The 26,438-nt window shown below is 44.0% G+C and overlaps 1 protein-coding gene across 1 annotated transcript; it reads left to right on the top strand.

Annotated features, from left to right (window-relative positions):
* The first annotated feature begins 350 nt into the window (after positions 1 to 350).
* LOC139541303 (cadherin-7-like) lies at positions 351 to 26,286 on the top strand. Its single transcript, XM_071345810.1, has 14 exons — positions 351 to 486; positions 9,446 to 10,227; positions 15,834 to 16,128; positions 16,251 to 16,370; positions 16,692 to 16,859; positions 17,906 to 18,087; positions 19,193 to 19,449; positions 19,719 to 19,855; positions 20,017 to 20,138; positions 22,475 to 22,592; positions 22,871 to 23,179; positions 23,345 to 23,537; positions 23,674 to 24,115; positions 24,268 to 26,286. The coding sequence occupies exons 2-14, from the start codon at positions 9,625 to 9,627 to the stop codon at positions 25,162 to 25,164; spliced, it is 3,843 nt and encodes a 1,280-aa protein (XP_071201911.1). The 5' UTR covers positions 351 to 486; positions 9,446 to 9,624; the 3' UTR covers positions 25,165 to 26,286.
* The last annotated feature ends 152 nt before the right edge of the window (positions 26,287 to 26,438 follow it).

Genomic DNA, 26,438 nt, shown 5'->3' with positions numbered 1-26,438 from the left:
AAAATGTTTTTCAATTGATTGCCATAGCCCCAAATAAAAAAGTCTACATAATTTGTTTCACATGGTTGGGGTCCCAAACATTTTCAGATATCAAAATGGGGTTGTGGGGGAAAAAGTTTGGGAACCCCTAGACTAAATGCATTCACAGGATGCAAAGCAAACATGCCCACAATTACATTATGGCATGAAGGCTGGCAAAATAGTAGCCTAGTCTACAATATCCCAAAAATATGACAATCAAACTGTCAGCCCCGCAAGGAGGAGGAAGGGGTCTGTGAGGACAGAGGGGGAGTGATATGTAATTTTCAGGGACAGTCTCACGAGCACCAGAGAGAGTGAGAGTAGAGAGAGTGAGAGCGGGCGCATAGAGGCACACAGGGAACACAGACTTCTCTCCAACGTTGGATTCTAGTTGTATTTCATTCAGCGCGTTCACTTAAATCACAGGCAGTCGAAGGAGCTATGAGATGATATCTTTATTGAAAGGTAAGATTGAAATTCGTGTGAGAAAAATGCCTCAGGACAAAATGTTTTGTTCTTCTTAATATGGTTCAGTTTATTTGTAGCCTACTTTCACTTTAGCCAATTTATCTTGCAGAATGAGTGGGGTATTGATGGTTAGTTCACAATTTATCATGGCTGTTGACTGTTGACAGTGTTATGCATGCCCAAATGTTTTTATTTTAATGTCAATACAAAAAGCCTATCTATTTGAATCTGAATATATATCATCTGAAATACAGCCTAAATTTTGTAGTGCACGTGCTTATACCAAAATAGAATGTGCAAAATAAAGATGTTCGCCTTCAAATGTCAGGAATAGATGCCAGCTGTTTTAGCGGCAGGCTAAATGCAGACATAATACAGAGTTATCCAAGAGATCTGTTGGAATTATGGGACCAAACTGTGGCTATTCTGGTTGACTGAACTAAACGCAGAGATTTGACAGATGGTACCAATGTGATTGTCATCTTCCCTTCCTTCCTGGACTAGGCTTGTGTGTGTGTGTGTGTGTGTGTGTGTGTGTGTGTGTGTGTGTGTGTGTGTGTGTGTGTGTGTGTGTGCGTGCGTGCGTGCGTGCGTGCGTGCGTGCGTGCGTGCGTGCGTGCGTGCGTGCGTGTGCGCGCCTCTCAGAAACGCTCACCTGCAGCCTGCACTGGTTACACAGTCCACACGGATTTACTCATGCTTAAAGGGTTAGCATCAAATAACACATTGGTTACCTTACCCTGTAAGCAGTCTATGGACAAGCTATGACAGCAATCCATCCCTTGGATAAGTTTCCCTGGCACTGTTCCCACAGTGTTAACATTTTAGCGTTTGTGTGCAAATCACAATAACATGCGTCAGAGGGGTCACAGCTCCAACGTTCTCTAACAAGACAAGGTCATGCTCCAGGCTGTTCAGTTTACCTAAAGTATGCTAATGCCCACCTTTGAAGTGTGTGTGTGTTTGTATGTGTGTGACACAAGAGGAAAGAAAGTAGGGAGATAAATAACAAACTCTTGGAATGAGAACGAGAGAGACCATGTAACACATTCGCACATCAACAACACTTTGACTTTAGACATCAAAGAGAAGATCATTATCAGCCAATTTCATTCAGCATATAGGCTAGGCTTTACGCACGCACGCACACACACACACACACACACACACACACACACACACACACACACACACACACACACACACACACACACACACACACACACACACACACACACACACACACACACACACACACACACACACACACACACACACACACACACACACACACACACACACACCAGCCAGCCAGTATAGATATTCCCTAGTCCCCGCTCACCGAAGTCTTTGTTGAACACATTTATTTGTCAAGTGAATGTAAGGCTGTCGTAAGCACTAGCACATTGTTAGAGCATACGTCTGCCACAGCACAGAGCTTTGATTGGGTGTTGAATTACTACTTACTGAATGTAAGATGGTGACAATAGCAAGATGGGTGATGTGCCGAGTACAGTCACAATGAGGCCTCTCCTCATCAGTTTGATTTGGACAGGCTGTGAAGACTGAGAGAGAGAGGGAAAGAGAGGAGGCAGAGAGAGGATGAGCAGTCTTAAAATGTTCAATTGAATGGAAGGAAGAAGAGAATGCCAGGGAGATGCAGGGGGTGGAGTAAAATCTCTTTGCCTGTCTTTGTTACTTAAAGGGGCAATGAACAGTTGCTACATCCATTTTTGGACTTGTAAATTAATTATATGTACCCATTGATTCTCAACTTATAAATGCCTCATTAGCTTACTTTACCTTTCGTACCCCATCAGAACCCAAAATATAGGGCTCTATTCAATCTGTATCGCTGAAGCGTTACAGATTGTGAGATATAAATTTAAACTCCGACATGTGCAGCATTTACCGTGAATGCTGTCTCCGCTAACGTGGGAACTTTGCCTTAAAATTCTCATCACACTGTAACACTTAACTTCCACAATATGGATTGAATAGAGCCCATAAGCTTGTTTAACTCCAATGTTTGCAAACAAAGTAAATGTAAACAAACACTGTATAGGCTCAAAACATGGTTAAAACTGTATTTTTACATTTTAGTCATTTAGCAGACACTCTTATCCAGAGTGACTTACAGTTAGTGCATTCATCTTAAAGACGGCTAGGTGGGACAACCACATATCACAGGCATAGAAAGTAAATTTTTCCTAAATAATGTGGCTGTCAGTAGAGTCAGAGCTAGAAGGGAGGGGGTGGGAGGGGTGGCGTGTCAAGTTCAAGTGCTGGTTAAGTGTTTTAAAAAAACATTTTTTGGGGGGGGTTGAGGTGAGGAGGAGGGTTAATTAAGAAAATGTTTGAAGAGGTAGGGTTTCAAATGTTTTTGGAACATGGGCAGGGACTCCGCTGTCCTAGCTTCAGGGGGAAGCTGGTTCCACCATTGGGGTGCCAGGACAGAGAAGAGCTTGGACTGGGCTGAGCGGGAGCTGCCCTCCCGTAGGGATGGGAGGCCCAAGAGACCAGAGGTGGCAGAACGGAGTGTTCGGTTGGGGAGTAGGGTTAGAGCATAGCCTGAAGGTAGGGAGGGGCAGTTCCTCTTGCTGTTCTGTAGATAAGCACCATGGTCTTGTAGTGGAGGTGAGCTTCAACTGGAAGCCAGTGGAGTGTGCGGATGAGAGTGGTGACATGAGAGAACTTGGGAAGGTTGAAAACCAGACGGGCTGCTGTGTTCTGAATAAGTTGATGGCACAAGCAGGGAGCCCAGCCAACAGCGAGTTGCAGTAGTCCAGACAGAAGAGGACAAGTGCCTGGATTAGGACCTGTGCCGCTTCCTGTGTGAGGAAAGGCTGTACTCTACGGATATTGTAGAGCATGAACCTGCAGGAGCGGTTCACTGCTTTGATGTTTGCTGAGAACGACAGGGTGTTGTCCAGGGTCACGCCAAGGTTATTTGCACTCTGGGAGGGCGACACTTCGGAATTGTCAACTGTGATGGTGAGGTCTTTGAGCAGGCAGGCCTTCCCCAGGAGGAAGAGCAGTTACAACTTGTTGAGGTTGAGCTTGAGGTGGTGGGCCGACATCCAAGCTGAGATATCTGCCAGGTACGCAGAGATGCATGTCGCCACCTGGGTGTCAGAAGGGGGAAGGAGAAAAGTAGTTGAGTGCCATCCGCATAGCAATGATAGGAGAGACCATGTGAAGATATGACGGAGCCTAAGGACTTGGTGTACAGAGAGAAGAGGAGAGGGCCTGGGGGACACCGGTAGTGAAAGTATGTGGTGCAGACACAGATCCACGTCACCTGGTAGGAGCGGTTCTGCCAGGTAGGATGCAATCCAATAGTGTGCACAGCCTGAGACACCCAGCCCTGAGAGGGTAGAGAGGAGGATCTGATGGTTCACGGTGTCAAAGGCAGCAGATAGATCTAGGAGGATGAGAACAGAGGAGAGAGTCAGCTTTGGCAGTGTGGAGAGCCTCCGTGCCACAGAGAAGAGCAGTCTAGGTTGAGGGACCCATCTTGAAGCCTGACTGGTTAGGGTCAAGAAGATAGTTCTGAGAGAGATAACGAGAAAGTTGATCAAAGACAACCCGCTCAAGTGTTTTGGAAAGAAAAGAAAGAAGGGATACAGGGCCCAGCTTCACAAAACACTTCTTACGCAAAAACTTAAGAAGCTTCTTAAGAAAAAATATACATAGTTCGGAAGTGTAATTCCTCAACAACATCTTAAGATTTAATGATTTTCTTACAAACTTTTCAAATATGTTCTTACAAATCTTCTTAAGATGTTTGTTGCTAGGCAAATGTTTTAGGTAGCTATCTAGCTCGCAATGGCAATCATTTTAGCATGGAGGAGGGAGTGAATGAATAATAGGTCCTTTGGAAGTTTAGTTTTCCTCCATTTTCGCTCAGCTGCCCACGTTGGAGGAAAGGGAGACAGACAAGGAAACAAAGTAGAGACCTGGAGGGGGTTGCAGTGAGATTAGTAGGCAAACGGCCTCTAGTGAGGTAAAACGTATTGCTTTGCTTGTGAGTTGGAGGGGATTGGGAAAGGGTGCAATCAAGAGGCAAGGAGGGGAAAGAGAGAGTTGGAAAGAAATGAATCGAAGGCAGAAGTCAGGGGATTGAAGTCGCCAAGTACGAAGAGTGGTGAGCCATCGTCAGGAAATGAGCTTATCAAGGTGTCAAGCTCATTGAGGAACTTTCCAAGGGAACCTGGTGGGCGATAGATGACAACAATGTTAAGGTTGAGTGAACAAGTGACAGTGACAGCATGGAATTCAAATGAGGAGATGGCCAGTTAAGAGAGGGAGAAAAGATAAAATCTCCATTTGGTAGAAATGAGTAGGCCTGTGCCACCACCGCAATGACCAGATGCTCTCGGACTATGAGAGAAAACATAGTCAGATGAAGAAAGAGCAGCTGGAGTGGCAGTGATTTATCCAATTTTGATAACATGGATGGTCAGTCCATGCATCCACAGCTCTGTCTATGAATTTGAGAGTGATGACATTCTCCAGCCCCATCCCTCAGCTGTTTACCGAAAAAGTGGTGGAGAGCCTGCTTTGTTGTTGTTTCAACTGCTGATTGACCCTTTAAAGAGATTCTTTAGTAATTTTGTATACTTTTTAGCCAGTAGTTCTGAAAGTAGTGCTCACGAGCCAAAAGTGTTCCCTGAAAATTGAGTACTACACCACATATGTGCAGATATGTGCACTACGTCATTGCTCTCTCGCTCTGCTGTGTGTGCATCTTGCTAGCTGTCACTCAAATGTCGAGGGGCTGAAGCTCATTGGTTATAACTCGAATTGCTAGGGGGGTGGCCATGTGGGGGACAATAATGAGAAACTGGTGCAGCATAGCTTCCAGAAAAACAGTCGCTTTCAAACTAGGGATTTTGTGGCTAATTGAGGTAAAACAGTAATTCTGCTCATAGATTATGCATGTATGAACTATACATCCAGCCCAAAGCGGGAGGTTTAAAAAAGACTTAGTAGTCGCCAAAGTTCCGGAGCATGTCTTTAAGCCAGCTAAGCTTTCCCTTCATCACATATTCCCCTCTCTTTTTCCCTCTTCCTCTATCTCTCCCCCCCCCCACCTCCCTCTCTCTTTCTCTCTTTCTCTCTCTCGCTCTCTCTCCTCCCTCTCTGTCTCTCCCTTTCTACCCCCTCTACCTCTCTTCTCTGTATATATCTATGTAAAAGCCTGACATGCACAGGCTATTTTTAATAAAAATGAAACAGCTTCCTTGCAGTGAAGCGAAACACAGAGTGAAGGGAGACTGAAACAGCGATTTGCAATTTAGACCTGTGTCACCACTCATCAGCCAGCAACAGTAAATCGCCCTGACTCTTTCATTCCCTATCTTTATCGTTCTATCTCTTTCTAGCCATGATCCATCCCCTCACGAACACTTACATCTCACATACTGAAAAACAATATTAAATGGCATGTTTTTTCTTTAATTGTGGAGCAGTAGACATGAAAAACAATATGAAAAACACTCAAACTAACTGTTTTAAAATGGGCCAAGAAGTGGATTTAAAGATGCAACATTATACAGAAGAAAGAGAATAGCTCTAAAAGCGCCAGAGTGGAGATATAGGGGATGATTTAAAGATGAGGGAACAGACACATCGGCTCAGAGAGACTGAGTGCACATCTGGCATTCATATTGATGAGGTGGCATTAATATGTGCAAAAAAAATAGCCTTATTCCATTTCAACAGTCATTTTTTTCTTCTGCGAAAGAATTGATGTGAAGAGGGGAGAAGGGTAGAACAAAGCGACAATATTTCTTATGATCAAAAGCTCAAATTAGTACTTTGTTCTCAAGTATTAAAACTTCTCTTGGGTAGGGGGCAGCATTCGGGAATTTTGGATGAAAAGCATGCCCAAATTAAACTGCCAGCTACTCATCCCCAGAAGATAAGATATGCATATTATTAGTAGATTTGGATAGAAAACCCTCTGAAGTTTCTAAAACTGTTTGAATCATGTCTGTGAGTATAACAGAACTTATTTAGCAGGCGAAACCCCGAGGACAAACCATTCAGATTTTCTTTTTTTGAGGTCACTCTCTTTTCAATGAGTTTTCATTGGGAAACCAGATTTCTAAGGGACCTTCTTGCAGTTCCTACCGCTTCCACTGGATGTCAACAGTCTTTAGAAATTGGTTGAGGTTATTCCTTTGTGTAATGAAGAAGTACGGCCATCTTGAAGAGGGTCACTCGAAGTGTCCTGTCTGTTAGAAGCGCATGACCCGAAAGCTAGCTACAGTTGGTTTTAATCCTGTATCATCCCGTCTTCAATTTGATTGATTATTTACGTAAAAAAATACCTAAAGTTGTATTACAAAAGTAGTTTGACATTTTTTGGCAAAGTTTACAGGTAACCTTTGAGATATTTTGTAGTCACATTTCACAATTTGGAACCGGTGTTTTTCTGGATCAAACGCGCCAAATAAATGGACATTTTGGATATATATCGACGGAATTAATCGAACAAAAGGACCATTTGTGATGTTTATGGGACATATTCGAGTGCCAACAACAGAAGCTCGTCAAAGGTAAGGCATGAATTATATTTTTATTTCTGCGTTTTGTGTTGCGCCTGCAAGGTTGAAAAATGCTTCTCTCTTTGTTTACAATGGTGCTATCCTCAGATAATAGCATCGTTTGCATTCGCCGAAAAGCCTATTTGAATTCTGACATGTTGGCTGGATTCACAACCAGTGTAGCTTTAATTTGGTATCTTTCATGTGTGATTTAATGAAAGTTAGATTTTTATATTAATTTTTATAGTAATTAATTTGAATTTGGCGCTCTGCATTTTCTCTGTCTTTTTGCCAAGTGAGACAGTAGCGTCCCGCCTAAACTCAGATTTTTGGATATAAATATGAACTTTACCGAACAAAACATACATGTATTGTGTAACATGAAGTCCTATGAGTGTCATCTGATGAAGATCATCAAAGGTTGGTGATTCATTTTATCTCTATTTCTGCTTTTTGTTACTCCTCTCTTTGGCTGGAAAAATGGCTGTCTTTTTCTGTGACTTGGCTCTAACGTAACATAATCGTTTGGTGTGCTTTCGTCGTAAAACCTTTTTGAAATCGGACACTTTGGCTGGATGTATCTTTAAAATGGTGTAAAAGTGTATCTTTAAAATGGTGTAAAATACTTGTATGTTTGAGGAATTTAAATTATGGGATTTCTGTTGTTTTGAATTTGGCGCCCTGCAGTTTCACTGGCTGTTGACGAGGTGGGACGCTACAGTCCCACATACCCTAGTGAGGTATTAAGAAACTAGGGCAATTGCTGAATTGGAATGAATGAGTATTGTGTTCCTGTTGTAAACATTCTAAAATTTGATAAATTAATATTAATATATAATATTAATTAATATTACAGTCATTTTGGGTTAATTATATTTTAACTTAGGCCCTCATTTGCATCTAAATGAATGGGTTTTGTAATACAATTGCTGTCACGCCCTGACCTTAGTTCCTTTTTTATGTCTCTATTTTGGTTTGGTCAGGGCGTGAGTTGGGGTGGGCATTCTATGTTTTGTTCTATGTTTTGTATTTCTAGGTGTTTGGCCTGGTGTGGTTCTCAATCAGAGGCAGCTGTCTATCGTTGTCTCTGATTGAGAACCATACTTAGGTAGCCTCATTCCCACCTGTGCTTGGTGGGTAGTTGTTTTCTGTTTTGTGTATTGCACCTTGCAGTACTGTTCGTTTGTCGCTTTGTTGTTTTTGTTCAAGTGTTCGTATTTATTAAAAGTATTATGAATACTTACCACGCTGCACCTTGGTCCTCTTCTCCTTCTCCTTCTCCCGACGACATTCGTTTCAATTGCAGACATTTTAATTGCACTGTATAGTACAGATAAGGCTATTCAATATAAAGAGGATTACTAAATCAGGGATTGTAGGGATGCAGCCATTATATAATTTCTTATCGAGAGAAATAAATGTACCTTTGAATATGAGTGTGTGTTTGTGATTGTGTGTTAAATGTGAGAGAGGAAAAAGGTCAAGAGTGACATTGACAAATTCACAGGTAGAGAAGAAAGAGCGGCGATTGCAGAAAATAGAGGGAGATAGATAGAGAAATTGGGATTACACATTTTCAGTCTTGTTAAATTGGTGACATCCTTCATTGTACAAAGCCTGGAAGATCGATGGCCGGGGTCTGACTCTAATACTAACGAAACTCGGATCGTTAAACTTTTGGGAAATGAGGACAGAAATGTATTAAAATATTTATGAGTCCAATTAATCTCTTAAGGGTAACTTCTTCTACTAATGGGCATTGAGGTATGAGGAGGCCATCTTTAGGATGAAATCAATCATCGGATGGACTGACAATTGTGTCTGACACAGTAAAGTAGTGGGCTGTGCCACACCCTCTGCCCTTCAGGTCCAAACTCAGCCTCCAGAGACAAAGCTCCCTACATTGAGCTCATAACTTAACACAATAGTCTCATTATACTATGCCCCATTCTGTCAATAAGTATTAAGTGACATTCTTTAACTAACCGGTGTTATGCTTTATCATTGGTTATGAGCATGTCTGAGCCCTTGTAATGTTTTATTATGTTATAAATAGACAATAGATATTTATATGCTGCAATTTTACAACAGACTGACAATAGCCTCTGGTTTTCTATTAGCTATGACTATGGTGTCTAATCCTTCAATTCACCAAACACTAAACAATGGACAAATCTGAACATAGACAGTAGGCAAAAAAACTGCAGACAGAACAGTGCTATTACAATATATTCCCCACAATGTGGAGTTGTAAAATGGCAGCCAGCTTTCCTAAGGTCTTGAGGAGTTAATGAGAATACTGTCAACAGCTCTGCATGTCTTCATGCCTCCTGCACCTCGGAGCTGTTTGCTCTCCTTTTAATTAAAACAGCTGAGATTACTCTAATTATCTCTCCTCTCAGGTAATCCAGCTCTGAATGAAAACCAAACAGAATGAAGACTGACCCTGGACATACCAAAGGAAAGCACAATGTGGCAAGAAGACATAGCAGAATCCAAGGAGAGGAACAAAAATCTCTGGAGAATTCTTTGTTGAAATGAGTTGACTAACATACCAACATACCAACATACCAACTCCGCTATGACCACCCCAACGGTGCTTCTTCTAGTTTTGGTTTGTATGTGGGAGGAGCACAGAGGTGAGAGCTCACTAATTGTTCATTTACCAATTCCAGTTCAGAACAGTGAGGAAGCCCTAACAGATGTCAGGGCTGGAGAAAACACTGTTTCTCTGGTGAATCATGGTGAGAATGCTGAGGTTCTTATGACTACCCACATCCCACTGGCTCCTGGATTAACAGAAAAAGGAAAGAATGGCCTGGATGAACTGGTACAGATATCAAGCCAAACTGCCTTTACCCTTCACACCACTTGGAATGTAATTATATCCAAGAGTGAAGCTGTGGATAATGTTCACACTCAGTCACTGGAGGCACAAGAGTCCATGGAGGCAGATCCCAATGGAGACCCCAGCCATCATTTGAAACTCCAGACTGACTTCCATCCAGAGTCCAGAGTTCTTCCAAAGAGCATCTCTAGCCGGGGCTTGGTGTCTCAGGCGGGGGGGGTGGGGCTAACTCTAACTTGGGAGCGGCCTCGCTCTCGTCATAGGCGGAGTTGGCAGTGGAACCAGTTCTTTGTGATTGAGGAGTACAGAGGACCAGAACCAGTGCTCATCGGACGGGTAAGGCCTCATCAAAACAAATGCTCATACAATGTATGTCATTAAAAGTACAGTATGAATTAAAGTGTTATAAAAGTGTTCATACTTGTAGCTTTGGTTCATAAAAATGTCATACTTGTAGCTTTGGTTCAGTTATTCCTAGAACAATAGCCTGATGATACAATACTCTACTAGTCAGACATACTGTAGTTCACTAAGGTTAGTCAATAAATATGGTAGGTCGCCCCACACCAACAACACCATAGAGCTGACAGGAAGTCAGTGTTCAACCAGTCTGATGATGAGATGATTGAATATGTTTTAAGCCAGTTCGCACCTGACCCATCTAGATCCCTGGAGGTTACTTGTAGTACATCACAGGCAAAGCGCTGTACTGTTAATGCAGCTGCTGGCAGCTTTAGTGTGAATGTGAATTCTATTAGCTGTAACGCTAACACGGAACTGTGCCAGCCACAGTAGAAGAAGCCATGTAAATGTTTCATCTTCCTCTCTGCCTTTTATTGATACAGTCAGGAAGGGATGGTAGTCCAGCGGTGCAGACATGACTGTTTCCAATGTCGCAGTACATGTCCTGGTAATCTGTCTGACCCTGCGGCCTTGTGAATGTTGATCTGTTTAAAGCTCTCTGCTGCGGAGAGCGTGATCACACAGTCTTTCGGGAACAGCTGGTGCTCTCATGCATGTGTCAGTGTTATTTGCGAGCATAGAAGTAGTTCAGCTCGTCTGGTAGGCTCGTGTCACTGGGCAGCTCTCGGCTGTGCTTCCCTTTGTAGTCTGTAATGGTTTGCAAGCCCTGCCACATCTGACGAGCGTCAGAGCCGGTGTAGTAGGATTCGATCTTAGTCCTGTATTGATGCTTTGCCTGTTTGATGGTTTGTCGGAGGGCATAGTGGGATTTCTTATAAGCTTCCGGGTTAGAGTCCTGCTCCTTGAAAGCAGCAGCTCTAGCCTTTAGCTCAGTGCGGATGTTGCCTGTAATCCATGGCTTCTGGTTGGGGTATGTATGTACGGTCACTGTGGGGACGACATCATCAATGCACTTGTTGATGAAGCCAATGACTGATGTGGTGTACTCCTCAATGCCATCGGAGGAATCACGGAACATATTCCAGCCTGCGCTAGCAAAACAGTCCTGTAGCTTAGCATCTGCTTCATCTGACCACTTTTTTATTGATCGAGTCACTGGTGCTTCCTGCTTTAATTTTTGCTTGTAAGCAGGAATCAGAAAGATAGAATTATGGAGGGCGAGGGAGAGCATTGTATGCGTCTCTGTGTGTGGAGTAAATGTGGTCCGGAGTTGTTTTTCCCTCTGGTTGCACATGCTAATAGAAATCTGGTAAGACGGATTTAAGTTTCCCTGCATTAAAGTCCCCAGCTACTATGAGAGCCGCGTCTGGGTGAGCGTTTACCTGTTTGCTTTTGGTGGAATACAGCTCGTTCATTGCGGTTTTAGTGCCAGCATCAGTCTGTGATGGTATGTAGACAGCTACGAAAAATACAGATGGAAACTCTCTAGGTAGATAGTGTAGTCTACAGCTTATCATGAGATACTCTACCTCAGGCAAGCATAACCTCGAGACTTCCTTAGATATCGTGCACCAGCTGTTATTTACAAAAATTCATAGTCTGCCTGTCATACCAGATGCCGCTGTTCTACCCTGCCAATACAGCAAATAACCAGCCAGCTGTATGTTGATAATGTCGTCGTTCAGCCACGACTCCGTGGATATTACAGTTTTGAATGTCCCGTTGGTAGTTTAATCTTCATCGTAGGTCATCGGTTTTATTTTCTAAAGATTGCACGTTTGCTAGCAGAATGGAAGGAAGTGGAGGTTTATTCGATCACCTACGAATTCTCAGAAGGCAGCCTGCCCTCTGGCCCCTTTTTCTCCAACTTCTCTTCACACAAATGACGGGGATCTAGGCCTGTCCCCGGGAAAGCAGTATATCATTCACGTCGGGCTCATCAGACTCGTTAAAGGAAAAAAGGATTCTGCCAGTCCGTGGTGAGTAATCGCAGTTCTGATGCCCTGAAGTTATTTTCGGTCATAAGAGACGGTAACAGCAACATTATGTACAAAATAAGTAAAAAATAAGTTACAGACAACGCAAAGAAACAAAAATACATCAACGCCCAGACTCACATACATGATTAGAGTGTATGTTCTACGCTGTTTGAAAGACATTGATAGTAAGCATTGAGTGGGGTAAGATAAAGTACATCATGGCAATGAATGAGACATTTTCAGGAAGAGAAAATCAACAAGCAGAATACAGAAAATTAAAGTGAGTGGGGAGAGTGACAACAGGATAGGGAAAGACAGTAGCCCTCTGGGAATTCCCTCAGAGATCATTTAAAAAAATAATTCCCCTCCACTCTTTTGTTTTTATGGATTGGATAAGTTTCAACCCCACAGAGAAATATTTTGCCATGGCGACTGATGCACAGCAGGACTGAGCTAGCAATTGGATTGAGAGTAGGGGGGTATGGGTTAGTGAGAAAGAGATGTGAGATGGAAGAATGACAAAGATGTCTCTCGTGGTGATGCGTGGGATCCAAATAAAAGCAGATTTAAGGAGGAAGAAGAGAAGGAGGGTGTTGGAGAGAATAAACCCCCTACTCCCTCATCTAGCATTTCTTTCTGTGTGTTATCATGTGTTTCTTTAATCCCTAACTGCACGCTCAACTACACACACTGTTTCTCTCTCTTTCTTGCTCTCTCTCTCACACATCACACACACACACTCGCACCCAGAGACACTTGTGTACTACGCCTGTATACACCTGTGGTTTAAGAATTACAGTTGACATGTTTACCAATGTGTTTATGCATCCCTTTGGTGTTTTTGCATAGAAGAAATGCACATCTATGTGATTTAAGTCCTAAGGGGCCATAATACTCTTTTGCTCTTGCTCTCTCCAGGCTTATGTGACATAATAATATGAACAATGTTCCTTGCCTATGGCTTGTCTTGAACTTAATTCTCATGTGATAAATATAACAACCACAGTTTGACCACAAAGCTGTGTCCATATTAATGTAAAAACCTGTAGTATACTGCTCAGTAAATATCAAACAACCCATTCTGTTTATTATAAACTCAGCAAAAAAGAAACGTCCCTTTTTTAGGACCCTGTCTTTCAAAGATAATTCGTAAAAATCCAAATAACTTCACAGATCTTCATTGTAAAGGGTTTAAACACTGTTTCCCATGCTTGTTCAATAAACCATAAACAATTAATGAACATGCACCTGTGGAACGGTTGTTAAGACACTAACAGCTTACAGACGGTAGGCAATTAAGGTCACAGTTATGAAAACTTAGGACACTAAAGAGGCCTTTCTACTGACTCTGAAAAACACCAAAAGAAAGATGCCCAGGGTCCCTGCTCATCTGCGTGAACGTGCCTTAGGCATGTTGCAAGGAGGCATGAGGACTGCAGATGTGGCCATGGCAATAAATTGCAATGTCCGCACGGCGAGACGCCTAAGACAGTGCTACAGGGAGACAGGACGGACAGCTGATCGTTCTCGCAGTAGCAGACCACGTGTAACAACAACTGCACAGGATCAGTACATCCGAACAGCACACCTGCGGGACAGGTACAGGATGGCAACAATAACTGTCTGAGTTACACCAGGAAAGCACAATCCCTCCATCAGTGCTCAGACTGTCCACAATAGGCTGAGACAGGCTGAGGGCTTGTAGGCCTGTTGTAAGGCAAGTCCTCACCAGACATCACCGGCAACAACATCGCCTATGGGCACAAACCCACCGTCGCTGGACCAGACAGGACTAGCAAAAAGTGCTCTTCACTGACGAGTCGTGGTTTTGTCTCACCTTGGGTGATGGTCGGATTCGCATTTATTGTCAAAGGAATGAGCGTTACACCGAGGCCTGTACTCTGGAGTGGGATCGATTTGGAGGTGGAGGGTCCGTCATGGTCTGGGAAGGTGTGTCACAGCATCATTGGACTTAGCTTGTTGTCATTGCAGGCAATCTCAATGCTGTGCATTACAGGGAAGACATCCTCCTCCCTCATGTGGTACCCTTCCTGCAGTCTCATCCTGACATGACCCTCTTACATGACAATGCCACCAGCCATACTGCTCGTTCTGTGTGTGATTTCCTGCAAGACAGGAATGTCAGTGTTCTGCCATGGCCAGCGATGAGCCCGGATCTCAATCCCATTGAGCACGTCTGGGACCTGTTGGATCGGAGGGTGAGGCTAGGGCCATTCCCCCCAGAAATGTCCGTGAACTTGCAGGTGCCTTGGTGGAAGAGTGGGGTAACATCTCACAGCAAGAACTGGCAAATCTGGTGCAGTCCATGAGCGGGAGATGCACTGCAGTACTTAATGCAGCTGGTGGCCACACCAGATACTGACTGTTACTTTTGATTTTGACCCGGCTTTGTTCAGGGACACATTATTCCATTTCTGTTAGTCACATGTCTGTGGAACTTGTTCAGTTTATGTCTCAGTTGTTGAATCTTGTTATGTTCATACAAATATTTACACATGTTAAGTTTGCTGAAAATAAACACAGTTGACAGTGAGAGGACGTTTCTTTTTTTTGCTGAGTTTAGTTAAAATAAAGGGTTGTGGTTTTAGATAGAGGTTGTGTTGGTCTTTTACAGAGGGTCCGCAGCAGAGCGGAGGAAATGATGCGATATGAATAAACCTTGTGGATTATGAACATGTGCAGATGTGCCTTAAGGGGAGTGAGATGTTGAGGTTCCTGGTCAGTAAGCCTTCCCTGTGTGATGAAGGCTGAGTAATTCTTGTAGCTTTTATTTCTGTGTGTCTGGCCTTTTACCCAACCAGCTCCCTATAATGTCCCCCTACTGCCATTAAATACTGAACAAGCAAGCACTGTTTACCACAAAGTAACATGGGCAGACACACAGAGACAGATAGAGATACAGATGAAGAAAGAGAGAGAGAGAAAGAAACAGATGGGCAGATGGACTGTCAGAGAGACTGGCACGTTCCCAGAGAGAGAGAGAGGGTGACAGAAAAACAAAGTTAAGGGGAGATACAGAGACAAGCAAACAGAAGGATTCAGAGAGGGAAAGGAAACAGACAGATGGACAGAACATAACAGAACAGAAGACAGAAAGAGTGACACATGCAGATGGACACATTGGGCCGTCAGTGTTCTGCATGTGTGAGCAGGACATTTGAGGCCACTGTCCACAGTCATGTGCTTTCACCCCCTAACAATCCCACAGTGGCCTGCTTGGTCCAATGAGTTAATTAGCGGTACGCATCAGTACTCATTCAGCTCCCTTCTGTCCCTTTCACACCTGGTGCCATTCAATTCACACTCACTGAATACCACATCTTGAGCTTGATTCAATCGCTCATTTCACAATCACATGTTTTTGTTTAGGTTGATGATAAATGGCGCTGATGAGGGATGCATTGTCTGTGTCAGTGGTGGCTCGGACACAATATGTCAAAAGCATCAGTTAAACTATAAACCCTGGCGTTTTAGAGAACAGAGCAGAGAGAACAAAAGTCGCTCATTAAGCAAGGCTCAAAGCAGAATGCATAGATTACTGTTATGACTTTATTTTCTGTCCATACCCATCTCCTCCAGCTGCACACAGACATGGACAGGGGCGATGGGCGTACTAAGTACATATTAGAAGGAGAGGGGGTGGGGTCTGTGTTTGTCATCGACGGGAACACAGGAAACATCCACGTCACCAAGTCTCTGGACCGAGAGGACAAGGACCAGTACCGCCTGATTGCTACAGCAACCAACCGCCAGACAGGCCGCGCCCTCGAACCCTCGTCCACGTTCATCATCAGAGTTCAGGATATCAACGACAACCCACCTGTCTTCCAGAATGAGCCCTACACCGCCACTGTGCCCGAGATGGCCAATATAGGTACTACATGTGACTGACAGGTCTCCGGTCCTGATCTGTGATTTACATTACAGTCTAGTCAGGCTATCTCAAGGGCTTATTTGTCATTCCTGTAGTCTCACCACTCCATCTCTCGCTAACAGGTACATCCATAATCCAGGTGACAGCCACGGATGCAGACGACCCTACGTATGGTAACAGTGCCAGGCTGGTGTATGCTGTGACCCAGGGCCAGCAGTATTTCTCTGTGGATCCTCAGACAGGTCTGATGGGCCTATAATACACACTCCTATCAAGCTACATGTTATATGCCATATGATAGCCATGATGATGAACAGACTACAGTATGCCCATGTGATCTGTAAAGATACAACATTGTGTACTTCTGTGGTCTGTATGTACAGCCATAGACAGTCCACAGGTATTCTATGTACATAAAAGCGTGTGACATAGCGATATGTGATATTAAAGCAGATAACTCATCCTGGTGCAGTCTGCTTGTCCCTTTAGCTGTGATCCTTGTCATTGTAATGCATCATGGGGTTATTTACTGTCCTATGTCCTCTCCTTGTCCTCTCTGCCAGGTGTCCTACGTACTGCTGTAACTGACATGGACAGGGAGAGTCAGGACACCTATCTGGTAGTCCTTGAGGCCAAAGACATGGGGGGGCACCTGGGGGGGATGTCAGGGACGACCACAGTCACTGTGAGGCTGAGTGATGTCAACGACAACCCCCCTCACTTCAGGAAGAGTGAGCAACATTACTGTTACTGTTTTGTTATTGGCATATGTCATGTATTACAGCCTAGTAATGCTCCATTTGTGTGTGTGTGTGTGTGTGTGTGTGTGTGTGTGTGTGTGTGTGTGTGTGTGTGTGTGTGTGTGTGTGTGTGTGTGTGTGTGTGTGTGTGTGTGTGTGTGTGTGTGTGTGTGTGTGTGTGTGTGTGTGTGTGTGTGTGTGTGTGTGTGTGTGTGTGTGTGTGATTAGTGTGATGAAATGCATTGTACTGTGGCACTTGTGGTGGTGCACTGATCTCTCTGCTGCTTAGAGCACCTTTAGGGTCTCCTCTGCCAGGGTTGTCACACAGCAGCTGTGAGAAGAGACTACTGTACTAATAGTTGATTTTGATTTCATTTTAGGCAGTGTTTCTTGATATGTGCATGTGGCTCTTCCTTCATCATTGCAAACTAATGAATACATTCCATGAATGAGCTGCTTACCTCTTCATCCTCCTCCTCACCACCATCATCATCATCACCATCGTATTCATCATCATTATTATTATCATTGTCATCAATCTGAATTAATAACATCTTGAGATTGCTCTATTAGGGTCCTCGACAGCACTAAGCTAGCTCTTCATGAAAAACAGTGAGAGATATATTATCCAAGCGCTTCCACATTCTATTCTATTAATATTTCATCTAAAGTTCAGTTTCTGCTCCAATAGACAATAAAATCACTGCCAAATATAATGCTCTGAGACACAATACATTCCTCTATACTGTGTCCCGATTTTTCTCACTTTCCCTCTCCTCTCTTGCTGTCCCTCAACTCTCCCTCCACTCATCATTACTGTAAACATTTCCCCTGAGGACTACTGCATGACTACTCCATCATTTTATGGTCTAAACGGTATGTTTAGTTAGTCCCTGCCTGTCACTCATCTGTGTGGTCTCTCTCTCTCTCTCTCTCTCTCTCTCTCTCTCTCTCTCTCTCTCTCTCTCTCTCTCTCTCTCTCTCTCTCTCTCTCTCTCTCCGTCCGTCCGTCCGTCCGTCCGTCCGTCTGTCTGTAGGTGCCTGGTCGTTCTCTATCTCTGAGCTGGCAGCACCAGGGGTGGAGGTGGGTCGCCTCTCAGCAACAGATGCTGATCTGGGAGATAATGCCATGCTGGAATATACCATCCTGGACGGAGAGGAGGGAGACACATTTAACATCACCGGAAGAGACCAAGAAGCTGTCATTGTACTAAACAAGGTGAGAAATAAGTAATGGACACCAGATGTATAGTGTATGTAGCTCTTAATCAGACTCAAGTCAAAAACATCCACAATGGCGTAAAATGAGGGGCTAAACTAAGCATAGCTCCTCCAAGGCACTCTTACCAGGAAATTAATTCAGTGAAAAACATTTAAAACAGCAGGACAGTGTTTCCTGCAGAGACTTCAGTCAGTCATAATCAGGCCTGGTAATAGGATGCTTTGAATAAATATTTGGTCTGGAAACAGTAAAGTAACAGTTTTTCCTTGCAATCCTGTTGTGTGGTTGCACGAGTCCTGCAAATTCGAAGACATCCTCCGGAACATTGGTGACTACTAAGTATTTTTTAAACCTCCCGCTTTTGACCACGAGAATCCCTAATTTGAAGGCAACTGTTTTTCTGGGCGCTGTGCTGCTCCATTTTCCTCCACATGGGCCAGACCCCAAGCAATTCCAGTTCAACCAATGACCTTCAGCCCCTCGCCATATGTGTGACAGCTAGCAAGATGCACATGATGCACACAGAGCAGAGCGCGAGAGAAAATATGTGATGTACTACGCAATTTTTGGGGTACAAATTTTGTCTCGAGTGCTACTTTCTAACCTACTGGCTAAAAAGTATACAAGAGTTCCAGAGAATCCCTTTAATTATCTCAAACAAAACATTGTCTCACTGTGGGTAACTTGAAAATAAGTCATAGACAAAAAGGGGATTCAAATACAATGGAATTTATGCACAACTAATTCATAAATTAAAGATTCCGACTAGCAGTTGAATTTAAATCACCAACCGGAAAATAGGCTGTGAGCCTGTGTATTTTTCAGTGTGGTGTTGAGTACATGGGGCATCGCAAGCTCCATTTAACAAAGTTTGTGTGACAAGCGTGAGAGTATGAGATAGAATGTGGTGATGATGAGTGAATGTGGGAGCGAAATAATTATGGAACAAGGGTAGGAAAATGGCATGATGAAAAGAGGGAGAGAAAGAGTGTTCGAGTTAGGGAGGGTGATAGAGAGGAAGCAAAGGAGACAGATAAATAATATACAAAAATGGTTAAAGAAAAGTATAGTAAAACATAATTGGCTGTATATCTCTCCTCAGTTGCTGGACTATGAGAGTCGCAGTTCATTCTCGTTCTCAGTGGAAGTTGTGAACCCCATGGTGGATGCACGGTTCCTACGGAAGGGGCCCTTTAAGGACTGTGCGACCGTATGGGTCATGGTCCTCAACGCAGACGAGCCCCCCCGCTTCTCCCGATCCCGTTACCGTCTGGACGTGTCTGAGAACTGTCCTCCTGTCTGCAGCGTGGGCCAAGTATCTGCTGTTGACCCAGACACAGGACGAAGCACAAACATCAGGTAGGCTACACTCACTTAGTCAGCCAGTCAGTCCGTCAGTTTGTCTCCCTGTCACTCACTCACTCACTCACTCACTCACTCACTCACTCACTCACTCACTCACTCACTCACTCACTCACTCACTCACTCACTCACTCACTCACTCACTCACTCACTCACTCACTCACTCACTCACTCACTCACTCACTCATTCATTCACTCACTCACTCACTCACATTTTCTTTACTCAAACTATTCTCTCTCCCCCTCCCCTCCCGTCTCTCTCTCAGGTACTCCATTGATCCCCAGTCTGACCTGGAGGCTCTGTTCCGTATTACTTCTGACAGCGGCCTTATCACCACCGTGATGGAATTGGACCGGGAGCGTGAGCAATGGCATAATATCACTGTCATCGCCACACAGAGAGGTATGAGGTTCAAGTCCTTTCAGACTCAGCTGCCCACAAACAATACAAGCACTCTGGCTTAGTACAGAGTCATGTTTTCCCTCATATCACTCATTGTAGCCCTGGTGATGGCTGTGATGAAGTTGAAGTTGAACTCACTAGGCACTCCTATCCTTTTCTAGACAATCCAAACCTTGTGACCAGGGTTGTGGTTGCCATAGAGACACTGGACCAGAATGATAATGCACCAGAGTTGGACAGACAGTACACAACATCTGTGTGTGACTCCAGTACCCCTGGACAGGTCAGTGCTGCTAACACTTACCTACGTAACTCTGACATTCCACTTTATCAGTCTGTCTATCTATAGCCCTGCATGCTGATAACCATAATGGTCATTTCTGATTACAACCTTCAGGACAATTATTTGTAGAAGTCTTTGAAGATTTCCTATTCATTTTATTGCGTCTCCTTTTATGAAATTGACTCAAGAGCAATTGATGTCAGATCACTGTTTCTGTTTTTCTTCTTCACCTTATTGGTGTAATGAGTCCTGTTTCTCCAGAGTTCTTTTTCTCCATTGCCATTGGCTGAGTTATTTTTATCCAATTTTTATCCAATGCCATTGGAGACCAGCTGGCTGGTGTGTTTACGGCTCAGGTAACTGAGCTCAATGACTACCGCCCCGTAGCACTCACTTCCGTCATCATGAAGTGCTTTGAGACGTGCTTTGAGACGACAACTGCTCCACCCATAACCGTAAGGCTCTCCAGAGGGTAGTGAGGTCTGCACAACGCATCACCGGGGGCAAACTACCTGCCCTCCAGGACACCTACACCAACCGATGTCACAGGAAGGACAAAAAGATCATCAAGGACAACAACCACCCGAGCCACTGCCTGTTCACCCCGCTATCATCCAGAAGGCGAGGTCAGTACAGGTGCATCAAAGCGGGGACCGAGAGACTGAAAAACAGCTTCTATCTCAAGGCCATCAGACTGTTAAACAGCCATCACTAACATTGAGTGGCTGGTGCCAACATACTGACTCAACTCTAGCCACTTAAATAATGGAAAAATGTATGTAATAAATGTATCACTAGTCACTTTAAACAATGCCACTTTATATAATGTTTACATACCCTACATTACTCATCTCATACTGTACTCTATACCATCTACTGCATCTTGCCTATGCCGTTCGGCCATCACTCATTCATATATTTTTATGTACATATTCTTATTCATTCCTTCCAAGAAGCACAAGCATTTCGCTACACTCGCATTAACATCTGCTAACCATGTGTATGATTTGATTTGATTTGGAGTTGTGTGGCTGTAACCAGGTTTCCATCCAACCTTTTTATGCGATTAAAGTACATCAGATAAAAATGTAATGATGGAAACAGCAAATTTGTCAGTAAAATTTCCGGTCTGGAGCGTGAAGTCACAAGCTCTGCTGGACGGCTACTGCGTAGCAACTGTTCTTATTATACCTCAGTAGTAGCAACCTTGCGGTGCCAAAAGCCCTGGTCTGACCTAGAAAGCCTATGTAAATTACGATCACCAGAAAGGCCAAACACCCCCAATAATTGACCCCCATTTTGGGATCTAAAATTTGCTTATTATGATCAAATTCGATCCCCACGGTGAATTATTTTCAAGTTCGCTACAAATCGAAATTAAATAGTGATCCATTCTGACTACTACATTTGTTGTCACGCAGGACTACATGCTTACACAGACCAATCATGGGCTGGTAGGCTACAATGAGATTCCCAGTTAACTCTCTCAGGCAGAATGAAATCAATTACATCAACCTTGATCCTGTGCTAGTTACAGTCACTTTCACCATGATTTGATGGTGCCATTCAAACCCATTCAGCAATATCAAAGATTTTTATAACTAACCCAAGATAGACCACAGCCTGTCGTTTCCAATGGGAGCAAATTAATCATAGTGGACAAAACAAGCGAGGAGGTGGGCCAAGCCAAGCACGAGCTAGCGAGATCCTTTTGGCATGTTCTAGCATGTATTTGAATATTTCCGTTAGGAAACGCCTACTCTATGAAGTGAGCGTGTGCCATAACTAAATTCGCCCTTGCACTCCTACTAAACAATAAAACAAATTGAAACTTTGGCAAAGGGTAAAGTCTACAAAACTTAGTTCACTACAGATTATAGTTTTCGGGAAAAGAAAACTGTATTGAGCCAAAATCCATCTCTCTCCATCTTCTCCCACTTCCGGCCACTGGGCCATTTGTTGGTGAGGGAAAATGTCAACCGGAGGCTTCAGATTTATACATCTGTTGAAACATCTAGCTCATTGTTCTATCTGTGGCAATATGGCGTTCTTCAAATTCAAATACTTCCGGCTACATACGCCATCGAGAGTTTTCCAAAGGAATACATGGATGACATCAGCGCTATCACTATCTACTGGCTTTAATGTCAATGCTTCATGCACAGAATTTTATCCGCAACAAGTCAATTTGATGGAATCACATCTCCGGTGGGAATATGTGCATATATTATTTATGCAGATTTTTGAATATTCGTATGAAAATCTGTCGCCAATTGGATGGAAACCTAGCTTGTGAGGTCCAATAGAAGTTCTCCTCTCTCTGCTCTGTCTCCCAGGTTGTTCAGGTGGTGAGGGCAGTTGATAGGGACCAGGGAGGACAGGACGTCACCATCCACTTCAGCATCCCTCCAGAGTCCAGCTCTGCTCTAAACCTCACCATCAGGGAGAGTGGAGGTGCATTCTAGCTATGTTCAAACTCTATGTCAAGCTGTCACCCTCTTCAAACCTCTTATGTCAAATCAGAAATTCTGCAACTGGATTATCATTGACAATATGCTTATTTTTATTTTACATGCTTGATGACAGTGCACCTGCATCTTACAGTAACGATATAGGCCTGTTGGATTTAGCTGAAATTCATATTATGACGTATAAATGGACAATGGCATTCATATACAAATGACCTGATGACTGACTTGAGTTTCTGGTGTTATTGTCTTATTCAATCCCAGGTGCCACAGCCAGCCTTGTTCTCCAGTCGGCACTGCAGCCCCTCCCTGACTTCTCCTTCTCCCTCCTCACCCTGTACGTGCCCATTGTGCTGCGGGATGGGGTATCCGGCCTCACCAACACCGGGACGGTTACCGTGAACGTATGTCCCTGTCTGAGAGGGGGCATGCGGGCCGAGGAGCGGGGGAGACAGAGGGACAGGGGCTGGGAGAGACAGACGGTATGTCTGCCCCTGCCCTCAATCTCTCCATCACTGATCTTCAGTATGGTCACCCTGCTGGCCCTGCTGGCCTGTGTCACTACACTCCTAGGTAAGACTTGAGGTCTACTGTCTGATGTATAGTACATGCCTGTTTCTACTGTTTTCAGTATACTGCCTGTGTCTGTCTGTCTGAAGATCAGTATCCTGTGAAATGGACTGCAGTGTCAATGTGTGGTATTTACGATGATGTGCCTCTCTCTCTCCCCCCCCCCAGTGGTGTGTGCTCTGTCTCTGTCTCTGCGGCATCAGAAGCAAGACTCCCACTCCCCAATTGAGGAGGAGGATGTGAGGGAGAACATCATTACCTACGATGACGAAGGGGGAGGGGAGGCAGACACTGCTGCCTTTGACATCACCGCGCTCCAGAGCATGCACAGAGTAGAGTGCATGCAGGACAGCAGGAACATGTGAGCTGTGACGTCTGTCTGTGTAGTGTGTGTTTGTGTGCGTGTGTGTGGCCGTGTGTGTGTGAGCATGTGTGAGGGAGTGTTGGCGTGCACATGTCTCTGTGTTGCTCTGCCTTATGCTCTTGTCTTCCCCCAGATGGTACACCCAGCAGAATCAGGCCAGGGACATGACGTACAGCTGGAGCCGGACCCCACACTCTACTGCGGACCCACAGCGTCCAGGCTCAGCCCCTGTATACGGACGCCTCTGCTACAGCATTCACACCCTGCCTGTCCTCAGAGACTGTCACAAGGGGCCAACACCGTTCCAGTCAGGTCTGCAGCTGGCCAAACTGATGGGAACCTATGAGCTTCCTGGCAATCACATGGATAATAACTCCCTAGTCATCCAGAACCAGGGCAGCTTTGATCTACTGGAGCCTGAGGCGATTCATCTCAACTCTGCTGAGCCATGGTGCCCCAGGAGAGATGGACCAGAGAGCTGGGTGGCTAACAGCAGACCCACAGAAAAAGAGGAAGGCAGGGAGACCAACACTGACACCCAGCAGCAGCTGCATCTCGAGCAGGCACCAATCACAGTCAGACATTAACTTTCATATATAATGGATGTAACAATGTTGTTATTATCAACCTCAGCTGTCTCAATGTTATTTTTGTAAATCTCTCAGGCTATTTTTCATTTTAAAGTATTTGATAATCGTTATTAAAGTATTCTGTATTTCCTCCCCAGACACAGCCTGAGTCTGTACTGACAGATGAAGCACTGGTTCTGACCTATTCTGTCCCAAATGGCTCATCCTCTCAGAGTCACAGCAGCAGCATCTCTTCATCAGAGCAGCAGGTGAACAATCCAGACCTCTTTCCCTCCCACACTATCACCACCAGAGCTTCTAACTCTGCAGTAGATGACACAGACACAGATTCCTCTACTCTCCCCAGCTCAGAGAAGAATGAAGACACTGTTGGTGTTAGCCAGATAAATACTAATAACATCCACACTAATCTACTGGGGGACTCAACATACAGCATTGTGGGTTCACTAAACCAGGGCAGTGGAGGGATACCTGTGACCGGGACTACTTTGTATCCAGGCAGTGCAGAATTCCTGAACATGTATGCGCTGAGTAGGAGGGAACTGACCCCACTGCTACTACCCCTCTCTGGAGGCATGCTGGGATACGGCAGGGGGTGGGGTTGTGAGAGGAAACTGGTGGCTGACATGGCAGGGGGTGGAGCTAACTGTAACTCCTCCCTGCCTGTGAGGATGGAGGATTTCCTGAAGCACCGTCTGGACCAGGTGACCTTTGACCTATCCCAGCCACCCTACGACTCACTGCAGACGTACGAGTTTGAGGGGGGTGACTCCCGAGCGGGGTCGCTGAGCTCACTGGAGAGCGAGGGAGAGAGGGAGGAGGAGAGAGTGAGGGAAGCAGTAGACAAGTTGGACCAGAAGTTCCAAAGGCTGGTGAAAATAATCGAAGCGAGAGAACAAGAAAAGGAGTGTGACAGAAGGTCGGTGGAGGAGGAGACACTGATAGGAGATAGAAGCCAAGGTTTGGTTGTCAATGACACAAGCAAAACAGAGAGTGTGGGTGAAGAGAAAGAGGTCTCAAGGTGGGATTTTTAGAGAACCTGCGAATCAAAGACACTGAATAGGAGTTTGGAGAGGAGAGAGAAACACTCCAACGGATTCAATTTAAATGCAATACGAGGGTGTTATGCACAACTTCAGAGAGAAAGTTATGTTCTGTTATGACTAAACTTCCTGCTCATTGGCAATGCAGCACAGCCGAGACATGCCAGAGGATCCATTCAGCACACCTCATGAACTCACCCTTCTGTGTTTATTAAAGAGCATATAAAATCTGTCACTTTTAGACTTCTCTTGTAACTGATATGAATAATTCACTTAGCTAAAGTTATGAAAAATTAATTTTCTGAAATATTGATTCCCAGCCCTGAAAGCTGCATTGTTGGAAAATAGGCCTCATGAAAAATGTAATGGAATTGTGATATGTAATATTGATAGTTTAATAGGGGCACTCTCACTCAGAACACTGTGTTCCCAAATGCATCATTGAAACTGAATTGAACCAATTTAAAAAGCACACTTGCGTAATGCATACACAATGATACATGGAGTTAATATAAATATATAGGCTTGACTGAAGAATCTGTCCACATTACATCCAGTCCAATGGAAGCTGTTCTGATGATAACATCTTAGTAGACACACTGTAGTATACAGGTGCTATGTTGCATCACAATCAGGAGGGAGCTCCTCTGAATTGAATTGTGTAGCCAACAAGCTATGTATTGTGTAACTCCCAGTAATTATAATCACAATCACAAAATTCTATGAAACACTATGCAATTTGCACACAGACCTGAGATAATATGTCCTTGAAGAAAGGAGCCTTGTAAAAAGTTTAATATGTTTCCTACTATAGCGACATGATTATGTGCATTTTGTAAATATCAACCTCTGCAATGTGGTGATTATTCAGTGGAGGATTTCACACAAACCAAGAAAGTGTCCCTTTATGAGTAGCACTGTCATTATTTCACTCACTGAATACAAAAAATGACATCCATAATTTGTAGTGATTAAATGGTTGGTGTTGAATATGTCTCGTGACATGTTATTTCCCCCAGATAGTTCAGATATTATTTTAAAAAAATATTGCCCAAAATGTTATATGTTTATTATTTTCCAATAAAAATAAAAAGACAGCAATACAAACAATGACATTCATTGTACTGTTGAATGGGATGGCCAATTTAGAGGACAAAACAAAACTTAACTCACACATACACAAAATAAAACTAAATCCTATTAGGTGGTACATGTATAAGAAGACAGCATATAGTCATTACAAGCAGTGTAGTTAAGCCAAAAAT

The sequence above is a fragment of the Salvelinus alpinus genome, chromosome 16 (assembly GCF_045679555.1).
Source record: "Salvelinus alpinus chromosome 16, SLU_Salpinus.1, whole genome shotgun sequence".
NCBI lineage: Eukaryota > Metazoa > Chordata > Actinopteri > Salmoniformes > Salmonidae > Salvelinus > Salvelinus alpinus.
Note: the sequence above shows the minus strand (reverse complement) of the source record. Positions and strands in the feature narration are given on the sequence as shown.